The sequence below is a fragment of the Malaclemys terrapin genome, chromosome 8, assembly GCF_027887155.1.
Source record: "Malaclemys terrapin pileata isolate rMalTer1 chromosome 8, rMalTer1.hap1, whole genome shotgun sequence".
In the NCBI taxonomy this organism is placed as follows: Eukaryota; Metazoa; Chordata; order Testudines; family Emydidae; genus Malaclemys; species Malaclemys terrapin.
Window position 1 is genome coordinate 92233297 of NC_071512.1, and position 22307 is coordinate 92255603.

Sequence of the window (22307 nt, forward strand, 5' to 3'; positions counted from 1 at the left end):
TAGGGAGTAGATTGGGACAAAAAGCCTGGGAACTATGAGAGGAAACTGCGACTGTCTGGGCAAAGAGACTGAGTATGAACAGGGGGGTTGCGGGGGAAGGAGGTGAGGAGAGACACATCTGATGAGGAGCTGGGGTATGGAGATGGGCAAAGAGACTCGGACTAGGAGCCGGGGGAATACTGAGGTTGGACAAGGAGTCTGGTGAGAGGTTTGGGACTGAGAGCCAGTGGAGACTGGGAACATGGCCTGGGTGGGAGAGTTGATTAGAGGCTACAGTGGGGGAGAGAGATCAGAGGAGGAGTCAGGAGTAGGGAGTGACTGGGACTTGGATAAGAAGTCTGAGGAGAGGAGACTGGGACTGGCAAAGTAAGGAGAATAGGACTGGGACAAGGAGCCAGTGGTGGTGAAGAGACAGGACTGGACTAGCACTGGTTGGAGTGATGGAGCAGAATGGGTCAAATTTGTGGGGATTGGGCAGAAGAGCCTGTGCCCACTAGAGCACCCTCCCCTTTAGAACCTGGAATGGAATCCAGGATTCCTGAGTCTCATCATTCCTCTCCTGTAAGCAAATATCTATGAAACTCAATGGCAAGGAGTGTATCTTGTCCCATCTAGGGCTGGGCCATATCGAGGATGACAACTTATTGCTGCTATCAGTTATTGCATTAGTTTAAGCTGTGGAGGGCTGTGTGGTGGATCTGTAGGTTCTGATCCTGCTGATGACCCATGTGGGGGTCAGTACAATGCCATGTTATGGAATTTCTGTTTTCAATTTGCTTTTTAAAAAACTTAGAAAAGTCACATGCAAACTTATTTAAAAGGACGGGTTGCAAAGTCAGTCCTTTGAAAAAACTACTGTGTGTTATCATTAATGACTGTATCATAATGGATGCACATAAGGAGTCTGAATTAAGGTTGAACAGGCATCTTTTAATTCTGGCATTTCCTGAGTTCTGAGTGCTTAACTTTGCAACTTGGATTTTTTTTAATATCATTTTTGTGTGTATAATTATATAAATATGATGAAAGTACATGGCTCAGACATTCCAAATGCTTTAGATGTTTAGGTTTCTGTGCCACCGTTGAAAGATTCTAATTTGGGCTTTTGGTGAGTGTGATATTTTTCCCCATATAATATCAGTCAATCTTCAGGGCATGTACATAGCAGCAGCTTACACCTTAGACCTATCTCGTTTATACTTGGTTATTTTTGAAGAACCCCTTTCCTAAGTCTGCAACATAAGAAACCATAATATTTTGTAGCATCCTGGTTAAATGACACACAAGCTGATCAGAAAGAGTTGAATTATTCCAGTACGGTAATTAAATAGAACGTACTGTTTTTTAAAATCATACTTTCTATTATTTTATTTTCCATGAAAAGAAAGGTACAATAAGTTTCAAAAATAAAACTTGTTTCTTTTTCTAAGAACAGAGCTGGTTGGAGCTTTTTGTATGAGAGGCAGGTTAGTCCAGTTGTGAGTCCAGTTCGCAGTTTTGCAACAGTCTTCCTGTGTGATCCTGGGCAAATCATTCAATCTCTAAAAAAGGGGATAATAATCTTTGCAATCTAAACAGACAAAGGGTGAGAGAATGCACACTCTGCAGGGCTGGAACTAACTGTCTTATTCTCAATATACAGTGCCTAGCACAATGGGGCCTGATCTTGGTTAGAGCTTTTAGACACTACTGAAATACAAAAGTCATTTTATATGTAAAGGGCCAAATTCTGACCTCCGTTAGAATATCAATACAGGAATCTCCAGAAAAATAATGGGGTTAACAGCAGTGTTTTTTTTATAAAAGTATAGAAAACAGAGTAATTGCCTGCTATTAAGGGATAAGAAAACTATCTCATGAGCCTTGTGTTTGGAATGTAAAAGTTCCAAACTGAGTTTTTTATATTCATTATAGGAGTTCCCATGCATTACCATTTCCTGCGCACCATACACAGGCTTTTTTCAGGAGTTGATTAGATGGATGGGGAGAGAGGGGGAGAAGAGTCAAACACACAATATAGAATGTCTCATCTCTATATCAAGTTGTCCTTAAATTTGACCAATACTTTATTTGCTTCCTTTTAAGTTATTGGAGTATGATGCAGATAATTAAACCATCCTTAATAGAAACACCCATTGAAATGTCAAAGGTCATTATTTTCATTAACCACTAAGGGCCTGATCCTACTTTGAGCTTCACATATACAGAGATCTGAGCAGAGCTCATTGCAGAATTGGGACCTAATTTCCCCCAATGCCCACTTCATTTGTGATGCCTATGAGAAATGATTCACAGAAGATATTTTTCGTTACATACGTTTAAAAAAAAAAAAAAAAAAAGTTGTTTTGCTCCACCCTGCTGGTCACAAGCCTCTGCTGAGTAATTGTGTAAGCTTATTGCTACCTTTCCTTCTCTTTTCTCATTTTTGTTGTTGCCTCCTTTGTTGTGTTATGTCTGAAATTAGACTAATTGGGCCACATTTTACTCTTTTTTGCGCTCGAAGACACTTTGCACATTTTGAACATTATAAGTTAATAATCCATAATAGGGTAAAGTAATTCCCTTTTGAGTATTTTTGTGAAAAGTTTGTAGTTTTGTTCAACTGCCTGATTTACGGAGAATGTGCACTAGCTTTTTCCACCAAAGAAACCCTTAACTTTATTTTAATGTAGCTTTATGCATGTGACCTTCTCTGCGATACGTGCAGTAGCTATTGTAGTTTTCCATGTTCACTTGACCTTTAAGTACATTAAGATATCTAATCTTACCTCATTTCAACCACAAAATAGCATTCTAAGGTTACTTATCATGCAGGTTTAGACAGACAAAACTGTTTAAGATTCTAAAGGTTGTCAAAGGTTTGCAGAAGTCTGTGTAACAAACAAGATGGCATTCAGCGTAAGTACTGACTTTCACCCCATTAGAAATTGTCATTTCAGATCTCTGTTAATGTGAGTCATTAGTGAACAGTGTTGAAGTAACAGTTGAATAAGGACTGGATCCGTACATGTTCAACGTTTAACATTCTTACAGAGCACTCTGAAAACTTTGCAATTGATTAAGTTTGTTATGTTCTTTTAAGTGTAAATATTTAAATGAGCAAAGTAAGAATTATGGCAAAGGATGTGTTAATCCAGACTTGGTTTAACTAAATTTTACTTAACTGAAAAAGTAAATATGGATTTTTAAAAGGATTTCACCTTGCATCATTTAAACTGAGATGGTTTTAAAGGAGCTTAATGCTGGAGTAGGGTAGGGAAGGAAGCATTAAGGCACCCAGCTCTCATTCAGTTTCAGTGGGATTTGAATTCCTCACTCTCTTTGGCCTCTTTGAAAATCCCAGCCTCAGGGTATTATTAGTAACATTCCAGCAGGCTAAGAAGTTTGTTTCAAATATATTTTGTAAATTGATTGCATCCCTTTAAAACTGGATTGTTCAGATTAGTCTCGCCCTTTCAATTCTAGCCTGATTTTTAGTAGCCATATTTTCATGAATGCCAAGAGTTGGAGCTTTAATGGTTGGAACCACCAGAAATGAGAGATTCCAAGATATCGTGTGATAAACAACACTGGTCCTAGTTCAAGCAAATCTTGAGATAGTGGCAGCTAAAATCATTTTAAAATTGGTGTGTGTTTATATGGTGGGCTGCACAGGGAAGAAACAGGATGGTGACTCAGGCTATTGTGATTTTAATGGCCAGTATTACCTACCTAACATGAATGCTATATGCTGCTTGAAAGCAGAAACTATCAGAGCTTAATAATATCACTTTTCACTGGTCCCTTAGACGGGAATGCTGTTTTAGCATGGGTCCAGTATTTTGGGCCAGTGTAATATTTTATTTGAGATTAGAAAGATTAAGGATGTTGACTTATTGCTAGACATTTATTTTAAACAGTTCAAAAATAGGTATCCAAAATACACTGAGGCTCTCCTCAGTTTTTAAAGTTCATAACTCTTTCTCAAGGTATTATTTTATGAACTGGCATGGGACAAGTGAAAATGAGCCATCAGTCTGGAGGCATTCTCCAAAGAAACCAAAGAATTCCTATGAGAAGAAATTACTGCCAGATGGAACTCCTATCCTTGACACATCTCCAAAGAAACAAAAGAATTCCTATGAGAAGAAACTAGTGCCAGACGGAACCCCTATCCTTGATGCAAATTCGCTAGAATATCTCTTTGCACAGGTAAGACATTGTATAACAAAGCCTTAAGCATTTTTCCTGTGGTTGAAATGGTTATATGCTTTATATGTGCTTGCATAAAACTATCCCTTTCTCAAGTTTTAAGGAACAATCTTCCCAAAGAAATTAAAGGTAGAGATCCACCTCATTTATCATTGTTTGAGTATATCTTATGGTATATTTTCTGGTGTTTTATCCAGTCTGGTTTTAAAATGTCCAAAAACATGGAGCTTCCACTTTTCTCTTGAAAGGCTATTCCTCAGTCTAAAAGTGCAACCTCTGCTAGCCAACAGATAACTTCAGGGTAATTTGGAACAGCCTGCATATCTTACTTCTAAAAAAAATCGTGTGGAGTTAAAACTTTGGCTGAGTCCTGATAACAAAAGCACTCAATTACCAGCTGGCTTTTTTTATTTGTAGTTCCTTTTCCCTATCTGCTGTCTCTGTTTTGTGTATTTATTTTTAAAAAGAGAGTGAGCACTTTGAGGCAGGGATTCTGTCTTCTTACAATACCGAATACATTGCTGCCAGAAAACAAAAGATAATGTTGATAGAAGAAATTAACTATACAAAGGAAACAGGGAAATAGACCATTCATAGAGACTGAATTGGTGGAGTGCTGTGAAATGCACAAAGTAAACAAACTGGAAAAAAATAAGGAACGTTTTGTTGCTAACATCTTTATAGTACTCTTAGGTGCTAATTGTAACTATAGTGGCTACAAAATTTTCAGACAGAAGTGTGACTTTCAAAGCTGACTGTCCCTTTTTAGAAGCAAGATAAGTCTGAAGAGAGCTGTTAGGGTGATAGTGTGTTGCTTAGTTGTGAAACCACAATAAAGAAAATATAACGTAAATGACAGCCGAATGAACATTTGAGAAATCACTTTTGAAGGAAACAAGAGAACTGCATAGAATATATGGAGCAGAGATTTTTTAAGAGGCATCACCCCACAATGTTTTATTCATTAAATGATCATACATATGTCACAGTGTATCATAGTCTATGTAACTATTGCTTGAAAACTTTTATAATCCGTTTTTTTAAAAATAGCTCTTTATTTGGTCACTGTGGGAAAAAAAAGGATGTGCATTAAACTATAGGATAAGTTGTCACCCTAGCGAACATTATCAGACAGTGTTAGAGTGTTGACAAAATTGTACTTTTGGGGACTACCATTTTTTAAAAAAGAAGTGGAGTATAAAAATCCCAACTCCAGTATAAGTTAGAAAAAAGATCACTGCCCTGAAGAGTTTACAATCTGATCTTTAAGATGTGATTCAAGGAGTAACAAACAGAGGGATGGGGTGAGAAAGGACAAAGTTAATGAAATAAGATCATGACTATTCTGCACTGGATAGTAAATATCTTCATGGTGCCACAAAAGTTTATTTTCTTCAGTTATTTTTTTAGGCAACACTGAGGAGTGGGGGTCTTTGGAAGGATTTGAGTGGGATGTGTGCACCAGTGTATGCCCCAGTCTTGCAATGAGATGCACAAGGGATCCCCTGTGACCACAATGAGTCTCATTGAAGTCACTGGGGCTCTGCAGGTACACAGGTGTTCCTGCACATGTCACAGTGGAGGACTGGGGCTTTAGTGACCATCTAAGTATGATCTCTTTCTGTGCTACAGAAACTGCCATTGGGGGGAAAAGAAAAAAACAAACCCCACACACCTTTTTTGTCAGGCACCATTCTTGCTGCTTATTCTCAAGAAGATTTTAAAAGACAAGATTTGTAGTGTGAGGGTGGCCTGGATGCATCTTTATTTGTTCCATTTTATATGTCTATGTCCAGGAGAAGGCAGCACTTGCTGTTCTGGAAGGCTCTGCTGCTGCTTGTGTAGGTCTATGATTTTGTTGACCGTGTTGGTATACAGAAGATAGACTATTGCAAACATTTTGAAAGCAACTTGTTCTCTTTGCTTCCCATTAAGGGACAATATGATTTGGTGAAGTGCCTGGCACCAGTTCGAGACCCTAAAAATGATCAGGAGGTTCATGAAATTGAAAATGAATGTCTGGGAATGGCTGTCCTTGCAATCTCTCACTATGCCATCAAAAAAAACATGAAGCTGCCAGAACTTCCCAAGGATATCAGGTTAGTCAGGATAACTCTACACTCAGTACTGTGTATGCTACTGCCCTCTTCTGGATAGAATATTAGACCTTCTGAAATGTGTATGGACACCTTGCCCTCTAGTGGCTGATCCGACAGAGGATATAAGCCAGTGGTGGGCAACCTGCGACCCGCAGGCTGCTCGCGGCCCATCAGGGTAATCTGCTGGCGGGCCGCCAAATAGTTTGTTTACATTTGCATGGCTGCCTGCAGCTCCCAGTGGCCACAGTTCCTGGCCAATGGGAGCTGTGGGAAGCGGTGCAGGCCGTAGGGACTTGCTGGCCGCTTCCCGCAGCTCCCATTTGCCGGGAACAGTGAACCGCCACCACTGGGAGCTGCAGGCGGCTGTGAAAATGTAAACGGTTTGGCGGCCTGCCAGTGGATTACCCTGACGGGCCACGTGCAGCCCGTGGGCTGCAGGTTGTCTACCACTGATATAAGCCCTGATGTTACTACAGCTAAAAGCAATTCTCTTTTAGCCCTTGTGGTAAGGATATGTAATTAGAAGATGCCCTTGAGTTCTGTTACCTGTTGGCTACAGTGAATTTTATGAAGCCACAGCATAAGTGACAACCATGAAGTCCTGAATATTGATGGAATCCATGTAACTTCAACGTGTCAGTTTGTTATAGCAATAGATGACTCAGAATTAGCAACTTTATTAACTAGTAGGCTGCCAACGGTAAATTGAACACAATAGCCTTTAAATCTATTTTAGTAACGTTTTAGTTTCATGTAGTATAGTCAAATTTGCCTCTCTCACCGCCTCATTTTAGTAAATGGTATATTGTGATTTTAATTTCAGTTTGCAATATAATTAAATATATTTACTTGATTATAATTACAACTCTGTTTATGTAGGTGGTTATAATGTTAGTTTATTGCCCAAGTAAATGTCAGTTTCTCAAAAGCTATATCAAAGGTTAAGGTCAAAATTCTCAAAAGTGTAAGTCCATATTTAGGCACTTAAATAAGTGGCTTGAGTGGCAGAGGCGGTGAGTACTCACCGTTTCTATTGATTTCATTTGGTAACTTTGGGTACCAAGTTCAGAATTTTTTTGCCTAAAGTAGTGAAAAAAATAACTGCAGCTTAAATACTTTGTTACTATGTATTTTAATTAACTGTTCCTTAAATGCTTTGTTACTATGTATCTTAATGAGATAATACTGATTTGAGACAACCCCCTGCATTTATCTGAGGTTTTCAAATGTTTACTTATTGTCTGTATCTGTGTCAGGTAAAAAACTGGGCAATTATATCACATGTTATGAAACTGCTTCTCGGTGCTCTCTGAACTGAGGGGTGAAAACATTATTTACATGCACTATGAAACTCTGCATGTGTTTTCAGTACGTTACTTTTACAGTAAACCAACTGCAGTTTTATAACAGAAAATTGAGGTAGCAATATTAATATTCCAATGTTTTTTTTTCTAGTTACAAACGTTATATTCCTGAAACTTTGAACAAGACCATCAGACAAAGGAATATTTTAACCAGAATTCGGATAAACAATGTTTTCAAGGATTTCCTTAAGGAGTTTAACAATAAAACCATTTGCGATAGCAGTGTCTCTCCACATGATCTGAAGGTTAAATACTTATCAACAATGGAGACTTTAACTAAGCATTATGGAGCAGAAATTTTTGAGACTTCATCATTGCATATTTTAACAGAGAATGAAAAACATGGATTTAATTTTGGAGACAATGGGATCATCCCACAGTATGAAGTGATGGTGACGGGAAACAATGGAATACAGTGGAGGCGCAAACCAAATGTGAGTGTCCATTCACAGACAAAAAGACTGAGGTTATTTGGGGTGGAGGGGAAAGCCTGCAAAAAAACTTGAATCTATTTTGGAAAATTAGTTAATTGAGAAGTTTCAACTTCAGACTGTTTGGTTTGTTTAGTAGTGTTCTTGTCATTCCTTTTAAATGGTTAGCAGAACTCAGTAGTCCTTTGCAAGTGGGGAAACATACTAGTTTTTGCCTCTAGAAAAGCTTCATTGTAACCTTGTTTAGATCATAAGTGAAATAAGTGCAGCGGTCACAAAAACGTTTTTCTGTATTGTAAAACCTCCTTGTGGTTTGATCAATTCGTAGTTTTTGGACAAGATGAGATTACTAATTTGGAAAGGAAGGGCGTGGTAGGTTGGTGGCGGAATTGCATTAGGAAACTGGCAGAAAGCCTGCCTTTGGTCAGCACTAGTTCTTTGTTTTTGTGAGTGCTAGAAGTCACAATGAAAATTAATACCTGTACCAAATCAGCCAAACTAGATATTGCTCTGTAGGATTTCAAAAGCGGGATTTGTGGTAATATTCTGTACCCATCCAAGCAGTGAAAGGTAGAGGTGTGGGTGTGTGGGCAAATGAATCAAACAGTAAATTGTGTTTCTGAAGTCACCTGTATTTAAAATGCTGCTCTCAATATCAACATTCATAAATAAGGCCACCTTCCATAACTACATGTATACTGTGTTCCCACACAGATTTACAGTTATGCCCAAAAGGGGGCCACTGGAGGACAAAGGACTATGTCAAATTGCCTTGTAGGTTTGCATTTTGGACCCTGTCCCCTGGGTTTGGAAAGTGCTTGGTACATTCTGGGAACTACAACCTCAATAATAATAAATGAAAAAGTTATATATAACTAAGTGGGAAGATGCATGTGCAGGAGTGCAGAGGACAGGGAATATGCTCCTTTGTCTTGGCAAGTTAACCATGAAAAACCTTTATCTAATTACTAGTTAGAGATCCTCCTTGTGGCATAATAAATATGGTGGGTTAGTAATGACCTCTCAAAAGATTGTTTAAATAGTGTTATCTGTATGTGTGTACACTACACACAGAATTCCAATAGATATCAATGGAGAGTTCATGCATCGAGAGGAGAATGTGGCTAGTGAGTTTTGAACTGAGTTTTTGTAATACTTGTTAATTACTTTGCAGACATTAACTAACCTTTATTACCCTCAAGTACTATGTAGATAGCATTATCCCTTTTTTACTGATGGAGAAAGAGAAAGGTTAACTGACATGCCAAAGGTTGCACAATGAATTGTTGGCAAAACCAGGCTTGGAATTTGTGACACTTCTCCTGGCGCCCAGAGATGTGAATCACCTTGTTACCACATGCTTCCAGAGCAAGGGAGTCTGGCTGGATATTTAAGTCCCTGAGAGAACCAGCCTGTCAGCCACTGAAGTATTCTCCTCTGGGCTACACAGCACTGTCTTTGCCTTGCAGGTTGACAACAGAAGGACCCCAGCCCCTGAGTCCTTTCAAAGTGTCCCCCTGTAGTATCCAGCCCTAGTCACTGGATACCCACAGAAATCCCAGATCCCCTGTTCTCAAAGGAACACTGTACCTCCGTTTATCAGTTTTTTCTTTGACGACTGCCCTTGTATTATACACAGCACGTGAGTGCCATTATAAAACAAAAGGAAGTTTATTTAAGAAAGAATAGAGATTCAAATAAAAACCAGTGTAAGAGATGGGAACGAATGATTAGGCTCTAGAAAACATGTTATGATTTTGTTTTATATGTAAACTAACAGGTTTAACCTCCTGTCTAAAGAAGCATCTCTCACCCAAAGTTCTCACCAGCATTTTCAATCAGGCTGCTTACTTCCTCCTGTTCCTTTTCTCTCTGAAGCTCACACAGGCCTATATTAGCATTCGGTTCAGATGTGTGAGAGGAGACCATTGTGAACTATACAATACTGAATTTACATGTAAACAGCCAGCTAGACAAACATTTCTTGTCTGACAGAAAATCTATTTTTCACCTTTGCTGATGGCCAGTCCCTTGAGACAGACCCTAAGAACATAATTTCCAGTGTAAATGCATAACTCCTTGCATAGCATCTTTACATACATTTCACAGTGATGTTGATGCCCAGAGTGTCACAAGCTTTTATTAGAGTCCTCATATGATACTCTTTGGTGAACTCTGATGTGAATACCAGACTTGGGATTCCTGTACCCTTATGTGCTCCATACACCCTCTTCCAGCTGGAATCAAGAGGTTCCTCAGTCACACAATGTATGAATTATTTGCTCTCGATCCTGTTTCTCTAAATAGTCTTTTAGAGAATGAATGTCTTTATAAAATACACATTAAAGACATGAGTGACTGGTTAATTCTGAGGGCAGTGGTTTGAAAAACCCACCCAAGATTAATTTTAGCATGAAAATGTATCTTCAATGCTTAAAAAATATTTATCTGGTACTTTCATTCCAAAATGTTTGCAGGTTGTACAGCCTGAGAGAGAGAAACATAATAAACTAAAGAGGAAAAAATCAGACAGCAAAAACAAGAAGGATGACGAAAAAAACAAAATCCGAGAGGAATGGAACAATTTTTCATATTTTCCTGAAATCACACTCCTTGTCATAAAGGAGTCCACGATCAATATTAACAAGCAGAACCACGAAAAGATGGTAAGGGCTTAGGTGCGGTAAGCTCTTTTCCAGCAGAAGGATGAGCTAATGAGACAGTATTGCTGGACAAAAGTGGTGCCATTAATACCATCACTCCTGTTGTTTATCTAATGGGTACCAAATACTGTAATGTCAACAATTTGTGTTTTTTTTTTTTTTTTTTTTTTTTTTTTTTTTTAAACCAGTGCTCTGTTTTGAAGAACAAATTGATAAACATCTTTCTTCCCCAAAGCTATGCAGCTGTGTACGTGTCACTATCCATACCACCACACTTGTTGTTATCCCCATCCAAGCCCCCCCAATATGTGGTAAACAACCCCACCACACTTCATAGTTAGTTGTCTGTGACCTCCCTGGATGCACCTTGGCAAGATAAAAGCAGTGTGAAGGAAGAAAAGAAACAGCAATGAGCATGGAGGGAGAGGAGACCAAGAGAAAGATCAGGTGGGGAAGAGGCAGGAGAAGAGCATCAGCGAACATAGGAATAATGGCATTCCTCAAAGAGAGTACCCTGGCGTTTTCCTCCTGCTGAGGATTGTTTTGGATGCCAGAATTTAGAAATGAACGATCAAAACACGTGTGGTTCCAAATCCAGAGTGGTCCCCCCGCATGCTCCTGAGAAGTCCTTTTGAATCAGAGGGACCCACATGGGTGCCAGACTCTGCACTCGTGGCTCTCACTGGAGGGTTAGGGTGTGTGTGTAGCCCACCATTCAGTAAAACCATATGCTCACCCATGCTAACTTGTCAAAAAAATATCTGGGATATAGAATGGTCACTGTTGCACTCCTAAATATTTCCTTGTGCTGTAGGTACTTGGATAACATTTTGCCCTCCCCTTTGAAAAATCCTGGGGAAAACAGTATCATACATCAGTTCCCAGATTCTAACTCTCTCCTTCCCTCCTTTATTAATTTTTTAACTAAACTGCAGTAATTCTTGACTAAAATGTCTTCTTTATTCTAGGAATTAAAACTTTCTTCACACGAGGAGGCCTTGTCATTTGCATCTTTAGTAGATGGATACTTCAGACTTACTGCAGACGCCCACCTCTATCTCTGCACTGATGTAGCTCCGCCTTTGATGGTGCACAACATAAAAAATGGCTGCCATGGGCCCATTTGGTTAGTTTAAATGCTTTTGGCTTGATTTTTTTTTTTAAAGACATTTATCCCCCTCCTAAAGCCATAGCACTACCCTGAACTAACTGAGGAAATTTAGGAGGGTTCTTGACTAGCGGGGATTTGCTAGCAAAGGATTGTAGAGTGACTTAATTGATGATGATCAAGACTGCTGGAAACCAGCATTTATTTTTACAATTCCAACTGTTTTCCAGATATTTGCATGTTCAGTTTGAGACAATCTGTTAAAATGTTGCTAAGATGGGAGAGAAGGAGAACAGCATCCGGTGTAAGTCATTTGAAACTCTAGGGTAGGATTTTCAGAAGCACTTACTGCTGGCCTAATTCTTCTGTTATTGAAGTGAACAATAAAATGGCAATACTCCCAGCAACTTCAAGTGGAGCAGAGTAACCGCTGAGCGCTTATAATAATCACACTCTTTATCTTCTGTAGCGTGCTATTCTACATTTCACTTGTAATAGGCTACAACTACATATAAAAACATAATGGCAACTGTTTCTGCAGAGAGGCATAGTTCTTCAAAATTTGAAGGTGCAACAAACAGAAAACAAAGCTATTGCATGCATACAGTTCTGGAAGCTTGTTAACAAATGAAGGTGTGTATATACGCACACAGTATAAAGTATGTTTTAATAGTGTAAGTGCTAGTATAGTGCAGTTGCTCATTCTTGTTCTAAAGACAGAGTAGCTTTCAAGAGGACATTTGATTAAAATAGCTTTGGAATGTAACTGCTCATTTGCCCATTATACTCATTCTTGTATTAACTGTTTCAGCACCGAGTATGCCATCAACAAATTGAGACAAGAAGGGAATGAGGAGGGGATGTATGTGCTGAGGTGGAGCTGTACAGACTTTAATCACATCCTCATGACAGTGACGTGTTCTGAAATCTCACAGGTATGTTGGGACACATCACGAAATGAAGTTACCAGCATCACATACGATGTTGGAGTCAAGTAAAGGCTATAAACTCCTCATGATCCATATACATGTAATTCAATAGCTTAGTGCACGTGATCCTGTCTGACTAACAAGTGGCCCCAATAGCCACAACAGCCTACTTACTCACAGGGTAAATCTCCATGAGTACCTGTGGTATCTCTGTCATACGGGTTCAATTTATGCAGAATTCCCACTGGAACTCCATGCAGGAGGGTGTGTGAGTGTCAGATCCAAAATGATGCTTTTGTTGAATTAAATATATGCTCAAAGATCTGCAGAAGGAAGAGTGATTGTCAGAGTTCCTCACTCTAGTCTAAATGTTTCTTTAGGGGGTTTTCTGGACAACTGATAGAGACATTAGATGAGGGTTGTTTGCCTGGATCTATATATGAGGTGTTGGACAAGGCATCACAGAGGAAGTTAACAGCATACAGTATTTTGGAAAAAGTGACAGAATGATAAACTGGATAGAAAATTGGTTGTAGACAAATGTTGGGAAGTCAGGCAGTCACTTATTAAGTGGGTCCTTCAAGGGTCATTGTTGGGCTCATTTCTTTAACATTTATGAATTATCTGGAGAGAGAAACGGAACTTGGAAGATAGAGTTTGGCCCCAAGCTATGCACGTACAACTCCCACTGACTTCAGTGGTAGTTGTGTGGATGGATCTGAAAGCAGAATTGATCCATAGTTGTTAAAATTAACTACAGAAAGGAATGGTACTACATTTAGGAGCGGATGGTGCTCAGATGCTGCAGTGATTAGGACCATGTAAGTAAGTGGCTGGATTGACCACTTAAAAGAACTAAACTAGGAGGTACTTTCCAAAACCACTCAAGAATTTGAGCCATCTAGGGAATTGGGAGGAAAATGGCAATTGGAATTCCGCAATATAAAATAACTAAGTGTGGTACATATGGGGGATTGAATGGGGCAAGCAAATATACATACAGTGCCTTCTTCTGCAGGGTTTATCTTCAGATAGGAGTAAGGAAGACTGCAGCAGAGGGCACACCCATTGGTAACAGAAATAGCAAAAACTAATGGGGTGTAGGAGAGGTAAGGACATCAGTGAGTAACACTTGAAAGTAAGACTGCAGGATGTAATAGCTGCAAGGAAGGTAAAATTATGTAAAATTCCTACAACAGTTTCACATTCCACAACAAACACTTCGTCCAAACCATGGGAACAGCCATGGGTATAAGGATGGCTCCCCAATGTGCCAACCTCTTCATGGGCTACCTTGAAGAATTTCTGGGCACATGCACCATGAAACCAATTATCTACCTGAGAAACATTGAGGATATCTTCATCCTCTGGACAGACAACCTAAACTCCCTCAGATTTCCACCATAACTTCAACAATCACCACCCATCCATTAAACTCTCTCTAGAACACTCCCACACTAGCAACACCTTCCTGGACACCACGATCAGCTTCAAGAATAGAAACCGACAGACAAGTATATACGAGAAACCCACGGACCACCACACCTACTTTCACACGTCCAGTAACCACCTCAAAACCAAGAAATCTGTTATCTTCCGCCTGGTGTTCAGATACCTCAGAATGTGCTCTGAAGTGAAAGTCTGGGATATACACTCTAACACAATTAAAACTGCTTTCACCAAACAAGGACACCAGAGAAATAGATCCCATCATGGATACGCCAAATACATCGAGAGAACCTTCTTCAATACAAAAATAAAACCCTCTTCAACCGAACACCCCTAGTCGTCATCTACCATCCCACACCGAAACCTGTACTGGGTATCATCAGACAAACAGTTACAATCCATACTCAGTGGAGATCACATCCTGAAAGAAATCTTTCCTGACCCCTCTCTTCTGGCCTTCAAACAACCCCGCAACATCTCCAAGCTCATCATCAGAAGTAAGGTCCCCACAGACCAGGACACACCAACTTAAAGCAGCACTAGACTTTGTCAGAACAACAGCTGCAAAACCCGTAGATGTATGTCTAGTGCGACAATGATGAACACTCCCCAAAACACACCTTTCCAAGATCCATGAGTCCTACATGTGCCAATCACAACATGTGGTGTACCTCATCCAGTGCACTAAATGCCCCAATAACAACTACGTGGGTGAAACCAGACAATAACTACATTCTCAAATGAACTCAGAAAAATGATAAAAGACAAAAACACCATATCACCTGTGCGTGAACACATTTTACAAAGCGATCACTCTATATCAGACCTCTCAGTCCTCATCCTTAAATGAAACCTGTGCAACACCTTCAAAAAATGAGCCTCAGGGCTTAAATTCATAACTTTGCTGGACACTAAAAATCATGGACTGAATAGAAACACTGGATTTATGCTTATTACAACAGTCTATAATCCCCTACCATTCTCCTCCCCCCCCCCCCCCCCCCGGCTTTCCTGGATCTGAAGAAGAGATCTGTGAAAGCTTGTCTCTCACCAACAGAAAAAGATAAATATATTACCTCACCCACCTTGTCTCTCTAATATCCTGGGACCAATATGGCTACAACAGTACATACAGTATTTGTAGATCAACACAATTTACAGAAGTGAGTAATCATTATTTCCCTTGTACAGATGGGGAAATTGAGGCATTATGTGAAGTTTGTCTTGGAAAACTAGGACTGTGAGAACCTTATTGCAAATACCTTATGTACCAATACTATAGAGACTTGAAGAAGAATCACATCTGGAGACCTAGTATGTAGCAGTTCAGGCTAAAAGATAAGGGGGTAGAATTTCAAAGCCACAGGTGGTAGGTACCTACATTTGAAAATGTTCTCCAAGGATATGGATTGCAGCTGGAGAACTTATTCACATTTGAGATCTAAAAGGGCTTTTTCACTCAGCATCTGGAACAGTCTATCCTGCATTGTAGTAAGTCGAACCATCATTTATGGATTTAGAGTTTTTTGGAAAGATTTATATTTTGAGACTTAAGTCCAAATTCTGCAGCCCTTAATTGACACTATTAGGAATTTTACTCCATTAAGGACTGGGGAAATTGGCCTCATTATATTTTTAATATATGCCACTTTAAAAGCAGGGACTTTAAGTTGGCATGGGTAGAATTATGGTGCTAAATTGGTCCCTGGTTTAATTTCACTGGCTTCTTGGACTATCATCAGGGATGAATTTGGCCCCAGATGTGCTTGTCAGCCATGTCCTATTGTTTCATTTTTCTGATTAACATCTTGCTTTTTCCCCCCTAAAATAGCAAAAATTAAATGAGTCAATCCAATACAAGAATTTCCAGATCGAGGTGACAAAAGACGGTTGCTTCCTTCATGGCTCAAATAAGTTTTTCCCATCTTTAAAAGAACTGATGGATCACTTGAAGGGACAGACCCTTAGAACGGACAACATAAGCTTTACACTGAAGAGATGCTGCCAGCCAAAACCAAAAGGTAGCGACTCTGTCTTCAGACTTTGTTCTGGAGAAGCTGAAGGCATTTCTGACCACAGAGGGACTTTGCATTTTGTTCTGTGTTTTTTAATTATTTTTTGACAGATTTAAAAATTTAAAAAAAGTGTCCTACTTGTTTCAGGGGAGAAAAGCCCTTTTTAATAAAAAAGACTATGTACTCCATAGTACTGCAAGTATGATGAACAAATTATTTTTTGAGAACTGTGTGATCTCAGCACAGGATGCTTAAGGGCTGTTGCTAATTGCTCACATAATTTGTGCACAGTTTTAAAAGTAAGTAACACATTGCCTTCAGCATGTGAATACTTAGCCCTGTAGTATCAACAGCAGATGACTATTTTATTATAGCTCTTAAAGGTTTAAAAAAAAAAAAAAAAATCTCACAACTGACTCATAATGAGTCATGTGTTTAAATACCTCTTAATATTGTAAAACATAAGCAGTAATCCTTTAGGGGCTTCCCCCACCCCCACAAAAGCAAGGGTGCTGCCATCCACTGTGGTGTTTGTTCTATCAAAGAAAGCGTGCAGGGCAGAATGTCATGTTACGACCTTTTGTTTAAATATCACTTGTTCTTGAGATCAAGTGTTAATATAATAAAATAATAATAATAATTAAAAGAGAGAAAGGGGTTGATCCTGAAGCCATTACTCGGGTAGAACACACTTTGAAGTCTTTGGGAATTTTGTCTGAGCAAGGACTTCAGACTTTGCTTTAAAATTGGTTATGGGAGTAGAACAGAGCATTGTGCAATGTTGTTGTAAATTTCAGTAAAGTCACTTTATTAAAAGTGTACAAATTACTTGTAGCTGAACTTTAAGAAAGAGGAAGGACGTGGTGTGGTCCTGTTGATCAGATAATGGTTTCCTGTTAGAATAAGGGGAATAACAGATAAAGTAGCTACCTTTTTAGTTTGTGAAAAGTTTAGAGAAGTATAATTTGTACATATGAAAGGCATGTTGCACTGCTTATGTAACAACATTGACAGTGCTTCAGAAACTAAAGTAACAATAATAATTGTCTGGAGCACTGAGAGATTAAAGCAATTACATTTTAAACAGCCTAAATTCATGAGATAATATTATTACTACAACTGCAAAAAGTATTATACGAGGGTAAACTTGTATCTTCTGCTTACCCAAGACTCCCACTGACTTCATCAGAGTTGCATCTGTTTATGTGAGTGTAAGTTTGTCTTTTGACCTTGATGGGAACTCTTGTTGCCAATGAGGGAGGATCCCGAAGGTTCACGGTTCTGTCTCTCCCCTTCCTGTTTGCCTTTTTAAAAATAATAATCAAATAAACCCATCTGTTTGTAAAGAAATTTTGGTGTGAAATGAAAAGAATTTGTCAGGCTTAGCTCTGTATAACCTTCCTAAAGTATTGTAAGAATGCAGTCGTAATCTGACCTTGAGAGACATGTTCTACTCCCTGTAATGGCAATGAGAAAGGGGACACATGCATCTGAAGCCCCTATGGTGTTTTGTACTTGTGTACCTTTAACTATAAAGGTTATAGTTGCTTATATCTGCTGCTATAGAGTGCAAGAAGCCCAAATATGTACGTACATCAGATTGTAGATTTTCTCTGTACGGATACGCGAGGGAGGGTGAGTGCGCACTGAGCCTTTATTCTGAGCCCCCCATCCACTTCCAAGGCGAAGTGACAGTTTTTGCACTCGGGGCACTGGGACTGCCAGCACGCCCTGAAGTGCAAGCCATTCTGATTGGAGAGGAGAAGGGCTTTCTCACCATCTCCATACAGGCCAGCTGATCTGGCTGCCCTCAGAATGGAGTGCAGGTTATACCCACTTGATGGGTTGCCCAGAGGGCATGCAGGGAGCACCACGAAACACTGTCTATGTTGCTTTCCAGAGCTCTGCTTGAAGCATTGTGGAGTTGCAGTAACCCCAATGCAGGCCAGTGCTTAACAGGCACATTTGTGTCCTGTATATTTTTCAGTGCAGTGAGTACTGGCAATTTTTGTGGTGCTGTACAAAGCAACGCTAGCTAAGGTTATGATGGGGAGATTAAAAAAAATGGGCATTTTTTATTGGATTCTCTTCCAAGTGATTAATAGATGCTAGGAGAAGTTATATGACCAGATAATCATATTTTAAGATTGTCCCCTAAAACTATCTGGGAATATTAGCTTGCAGTTAGCATATGGAAGATAAAACTCCATTATTGGAGGAACTATTGGAAGTAAGGAATTGCTAATTTAAGATTAAAAAATAAACTACAGCAAAGAGTGTTTTCTCTCTTTCCTGTCCATCCTCCAGAAATCTCTAACTTGTTAGTGGCAACAAAGAAAAGCCAGGAATGGCATCCTGTTTGCCCTCTAGGTCAACTGAGTTTCCATCGAATCCTCAAAGAAGAAGTTACGCAGGTAAGTAGCTGCTGAATATCAATTTGCTCTGCTGATCCTTTCAGTTGCCTAATGTAACCAAACAAGAACGAAAAGCCTTCATGTCTAGGGAAATAACATGAAATCTCAACAGTGAAAGGGTCTCCCCTCTCCCAAAAGAGATTTAAAAAATATTATTATTGGTTTAAAAGAGCTGTAAGCCACCCAACATGAACTCAAGCATTTTAGCAATGATGGGTTATAGGCACTTGCATAGCAGGAAGGGGAAATACCCTATCAGGAAGGAAAAACACATTTCCCAGACTGGTTTTGGGAATCTTAATTTTATCACCCATACACCCTAACGCACTTTGTTTCGTAAAGTGTCCTATATTTTTAAAGGCTTGATTCAATAGAGAAACATGGTACCCAAGACTTGAGATCTTGCCCAGTAGGAAACAAGAGGAACATTTAAGTGATTTAGGAGCTTAAGTCCCATTTTCGGAAGTGATGTAGGGATTTAGGAGCATAAGTCTGTCGAAAGTCAGTGGGATTTAGGTGACTATAAAGGTATGTCTATACTGCCAAAAAAAACCTGCAGCTGCAGGTCTCAGAGCTTGGGCCAACAAATACAGTAACTCCTCACTTAATGTTGTAGTTGTATTCCTGAAAAATGCTACTTTAAGCGAAACGATGTTAAGTGAATCCAATTTCCCCATAAGAATTAATGTAAATAGTGGGAGTTAGGTTCCAGGGAAATTTTTTTCACCAGACAAAAGACATTTTATTTTATTTTTTTTATATATAAGACGCACACAATCAGTTTTAAACAAATAATTTAATATTGTACACAGCAGTGATGATTGTGAAGCTTGGTTGAGGTGGTGAAGTGAGAGGGTGGAAGAGGGTGGGATATTTCCCAGGGAATGCCTTACTGCTAAATGATGAACTAGCACTAGCTGAGCCCTCAAGAGTTAACACGTTGTTGTTAATGTAGCCTCACACTCTACAAGGCAGCACAAATGGAGGGAGGGGAGACAGCATGGCAGAGAGAGACAGAGAGACACACCCTGTGTATGGGAGAGAGAGATGCGCATTGCCCCTTTAAGTACGCTGACCCTACTCTAAGTACATTGCCTTTTTAAGTAGATCAGCAAGTTGAGATAGCAGCTGCTGCCAGCAAGCTCCATCCATCCTGAGCCCTGTCTGTCCCCTCCCCCGCTCTGTCGAAATGGGGGGCAGGAGCAGGGAGAGGGGGACAAGCTGACATTAGCACCTCTTCCCCCCTCCCCCCTCCGCACAGCAAGCAGGAGGCTCCCGGGAGTAGCTCCAAGGCAGAGGCAGGAGCAGCACAGGGCAGTGGCGGGAGGGACAGCTGAACTGCCCAGCAATAATAATCAGCACATACATACATACTTTCTTTCTGCAAAAGATCCAAGGAGAATTCTCTGTTAATTTGAGAGGAAATGTCATCTGTTTTTTCTAATATTCCTGACAATGAGTTCCATTGAAATATTACTTGCTGTAATTTTTTGGTAACACTGAAGTAATACTTCAATGTCATCCTGTTGTAAATAAGAGGCCAGTCATCATTAATTCATTTGATATTCATTCTAATAACATTAAATCATGCTGGACTTGCTTGGTATTAATGTAGATCTAATATCTGACATCCTAGTAATACTAAATGAGTTCAGCATGATAAAAAATACCATTTTCAGAGAATACCAAAAGGAGGAATAATGAGCTGGCACTTACTGTAAAATGTTACTAGTTTCTCTTTGGTGACAGATTGCCAATGGTGAAATCTGAATAGTCCTAAAGCAAGTGGTTGCAAGGAGCGGTTTTAAGTATTTTGGTAGCTCTACGCCTGTTTCTTTGATGCCTTGGTTTGAAAATGCTGGTTATACATTACCTTTTAGGATGAACACCTTGGAAGAGGAACAAGAACACAGATTTACTCTGGGATTCTCAATTATAAGGAAGATGAGAATGGAGGGTACCAGGATGAAAAAGAGAAGAAAGTCCTCCTCAAAGTCTTGGACCCCAGTCACAGAGACATTTCTTTGGCAAGTTCTTCCTCTTTTCAGTTCATAGTGTACAAACAAGTAGCCATGCCACATTATTCATGTTCAGATGTTCATTATTTAATTAATTAGTTTGCATACAAAACTGAGGAAGTTGTAAAGTTAAGGCTAGCATTTTGCATGCAAGATGTTATCGAACGTTCCCTGGCAATACTCATGCACCTGACAGGATCAACCTAATTTAGTCAGGAGTCAGTTTTTTCAGATGAGTCACAAATCCAGGCCCTGATCCCACATGCAAGTAACTTCTCAAGTCAGCAGTCCCACTGAGTTCAGTGGGTTATACACGGGGATAAGCGTTTGTTGTAACTACTAGATTAGGCCCTGGTCCTGCATGCAGTAGGCTTGGAGTCAGGATGCTAGAGTCTATCAGCACCTCCGACACTGGTTCACCATGTAGCCACAAGCAAGTCACTTAACCTCTCTCTACCTCAGTTTACTCCTTGTGAAGAGGAACTGCTACTATACACGAGGGTGGCGAGGCTTAATGTTGATAAGATGCTTTAAAAACCTTGGCTAAAGAGTTGGCACGGTATATAAAGTTTAAACGACAGCACTTCTACTGCACCGGCGTTTATGTAGCACTTTAACGTGTTGTTAATCCTGCATGTTACAGGAGTCACATTGTCTTTCCTGCACTTTGTGATATTATGTCGCATTCAGTTGTTTCCTTACATACCTTGCTTTAGAATAGCTACTGAACTGCTGGTATTTACTTTGACTTTTTCACTTTCTAATAGGCATTTTTTGAGACAGCAAGCATGATGAGGCAAATTTCCCACAAACACATCGTCTTCCTTCATGGGGTCTGCGTCCGCGATGTAGAAAGTGAGTTCGTTTAAAATCTGTAAATGTGGCTCTTATGAAGTGACGACATAAGCCATTAAGGGAAGGGTCAGTCTTTTTGTTCAGCGCTTAGCACAACAGGTCGTCGTCCATGACTGCAGTACGAATAATAAATAATCAAAGTAGTGATAGAATTGGAATGAGGAGCCTTTCCTTCAGCTTTGTATCATATCATAGTTTTTCCTCCTAATGCCACCTATCTTCTGGCAGTGTTTATAAGAATGGTTTCCTTGGGTCAGGAGACCACGCAAGGTATTGACTTCCCACTCGTTGGAGTTTTGCCTGCCAGTAGAGGTTATCTCCTAGGTCAGGGTTGAGGAGGGGGCCAATGCACATACTGTACCTATTATGTGGCCAGTGGAACACTTTGTTAATCTGGACCCTTCACAAGCAGTGAATTCACTTCAGATTTAAAGCATTAGTACAGACACAGTGGTGTGGTGCAGATGCTCCAAAAAATGTAGCTCGCCGTGAAAGACCCAGTCGTGCCCTTTGGATTATTTCAGACATAATACTGTTGCTACATACTGAAGACATGACTCTATTTTTGTAGATATCATGGTTGAAGAGTTTGTTGAATTTGGGCCACTGGATCTCTTTATGCACCGGAAAAGTGATGTTCTTACAACTCCTTGGAAATTCAAAGTAGCCAAACAGCTGGCAAGTGCACTAAGCTACTTGGTAAGTAGACAGCATGCTAAAGGGGAAAAGTACTGTCTGTAGGGTTTTTTGGGTCTAAATTGCAAAATTAGT

At 39.7% G+C, this 22307-nt stretch overlaps 1 protein-coding gene across 3 annotated transcripts in view; it reads left to right on the forward strand.

The window, feature by feature from the left end:
* Positions 1-22307, forward strand: part of JAK1 (Janus kinase 1) — an 85562-nt gene that overhangs the window by 54084 nt on the left and 9171 nt on the right. For all 3 annotated transcript variants that reach the window (XM_054037563.1, XM_054037564.1, XM_054037565.1), the window contains 11 exons: positions 3969-4191; positions 6127-6290; positions 7746-8088; positions 10563-10751; positions 11717-11874; positions 12668-12791; positions 16066-16255; positions 18557-18663; positions 20544-20690; positions 21449-21536; positions 22108-22235. In XM_054037563.1, coding sequence (XP_053893538.1) covers positions 3969-4191; positions 6127-6290; positions 7746-8088; positions 10563-10751; positions 11717-11874; positions 12668-12791; positions 16066-16255; positions 18557-18663; positions 20544-20690; positions 21449-21536; positions 22108-22235 — 1861 coding nt within the window. The remainder of the gene's footprint in view (positions 1-3968; positions 4192-6126; positions 6291-7745; positions 8089-10562; positions 10752-11716; positions 11875-12667; positions 12792-16065; positions 16256-18556; positions 18664-20543; positions 20691-21448; positions 21537-22107; positions 22236-22307) is intronic.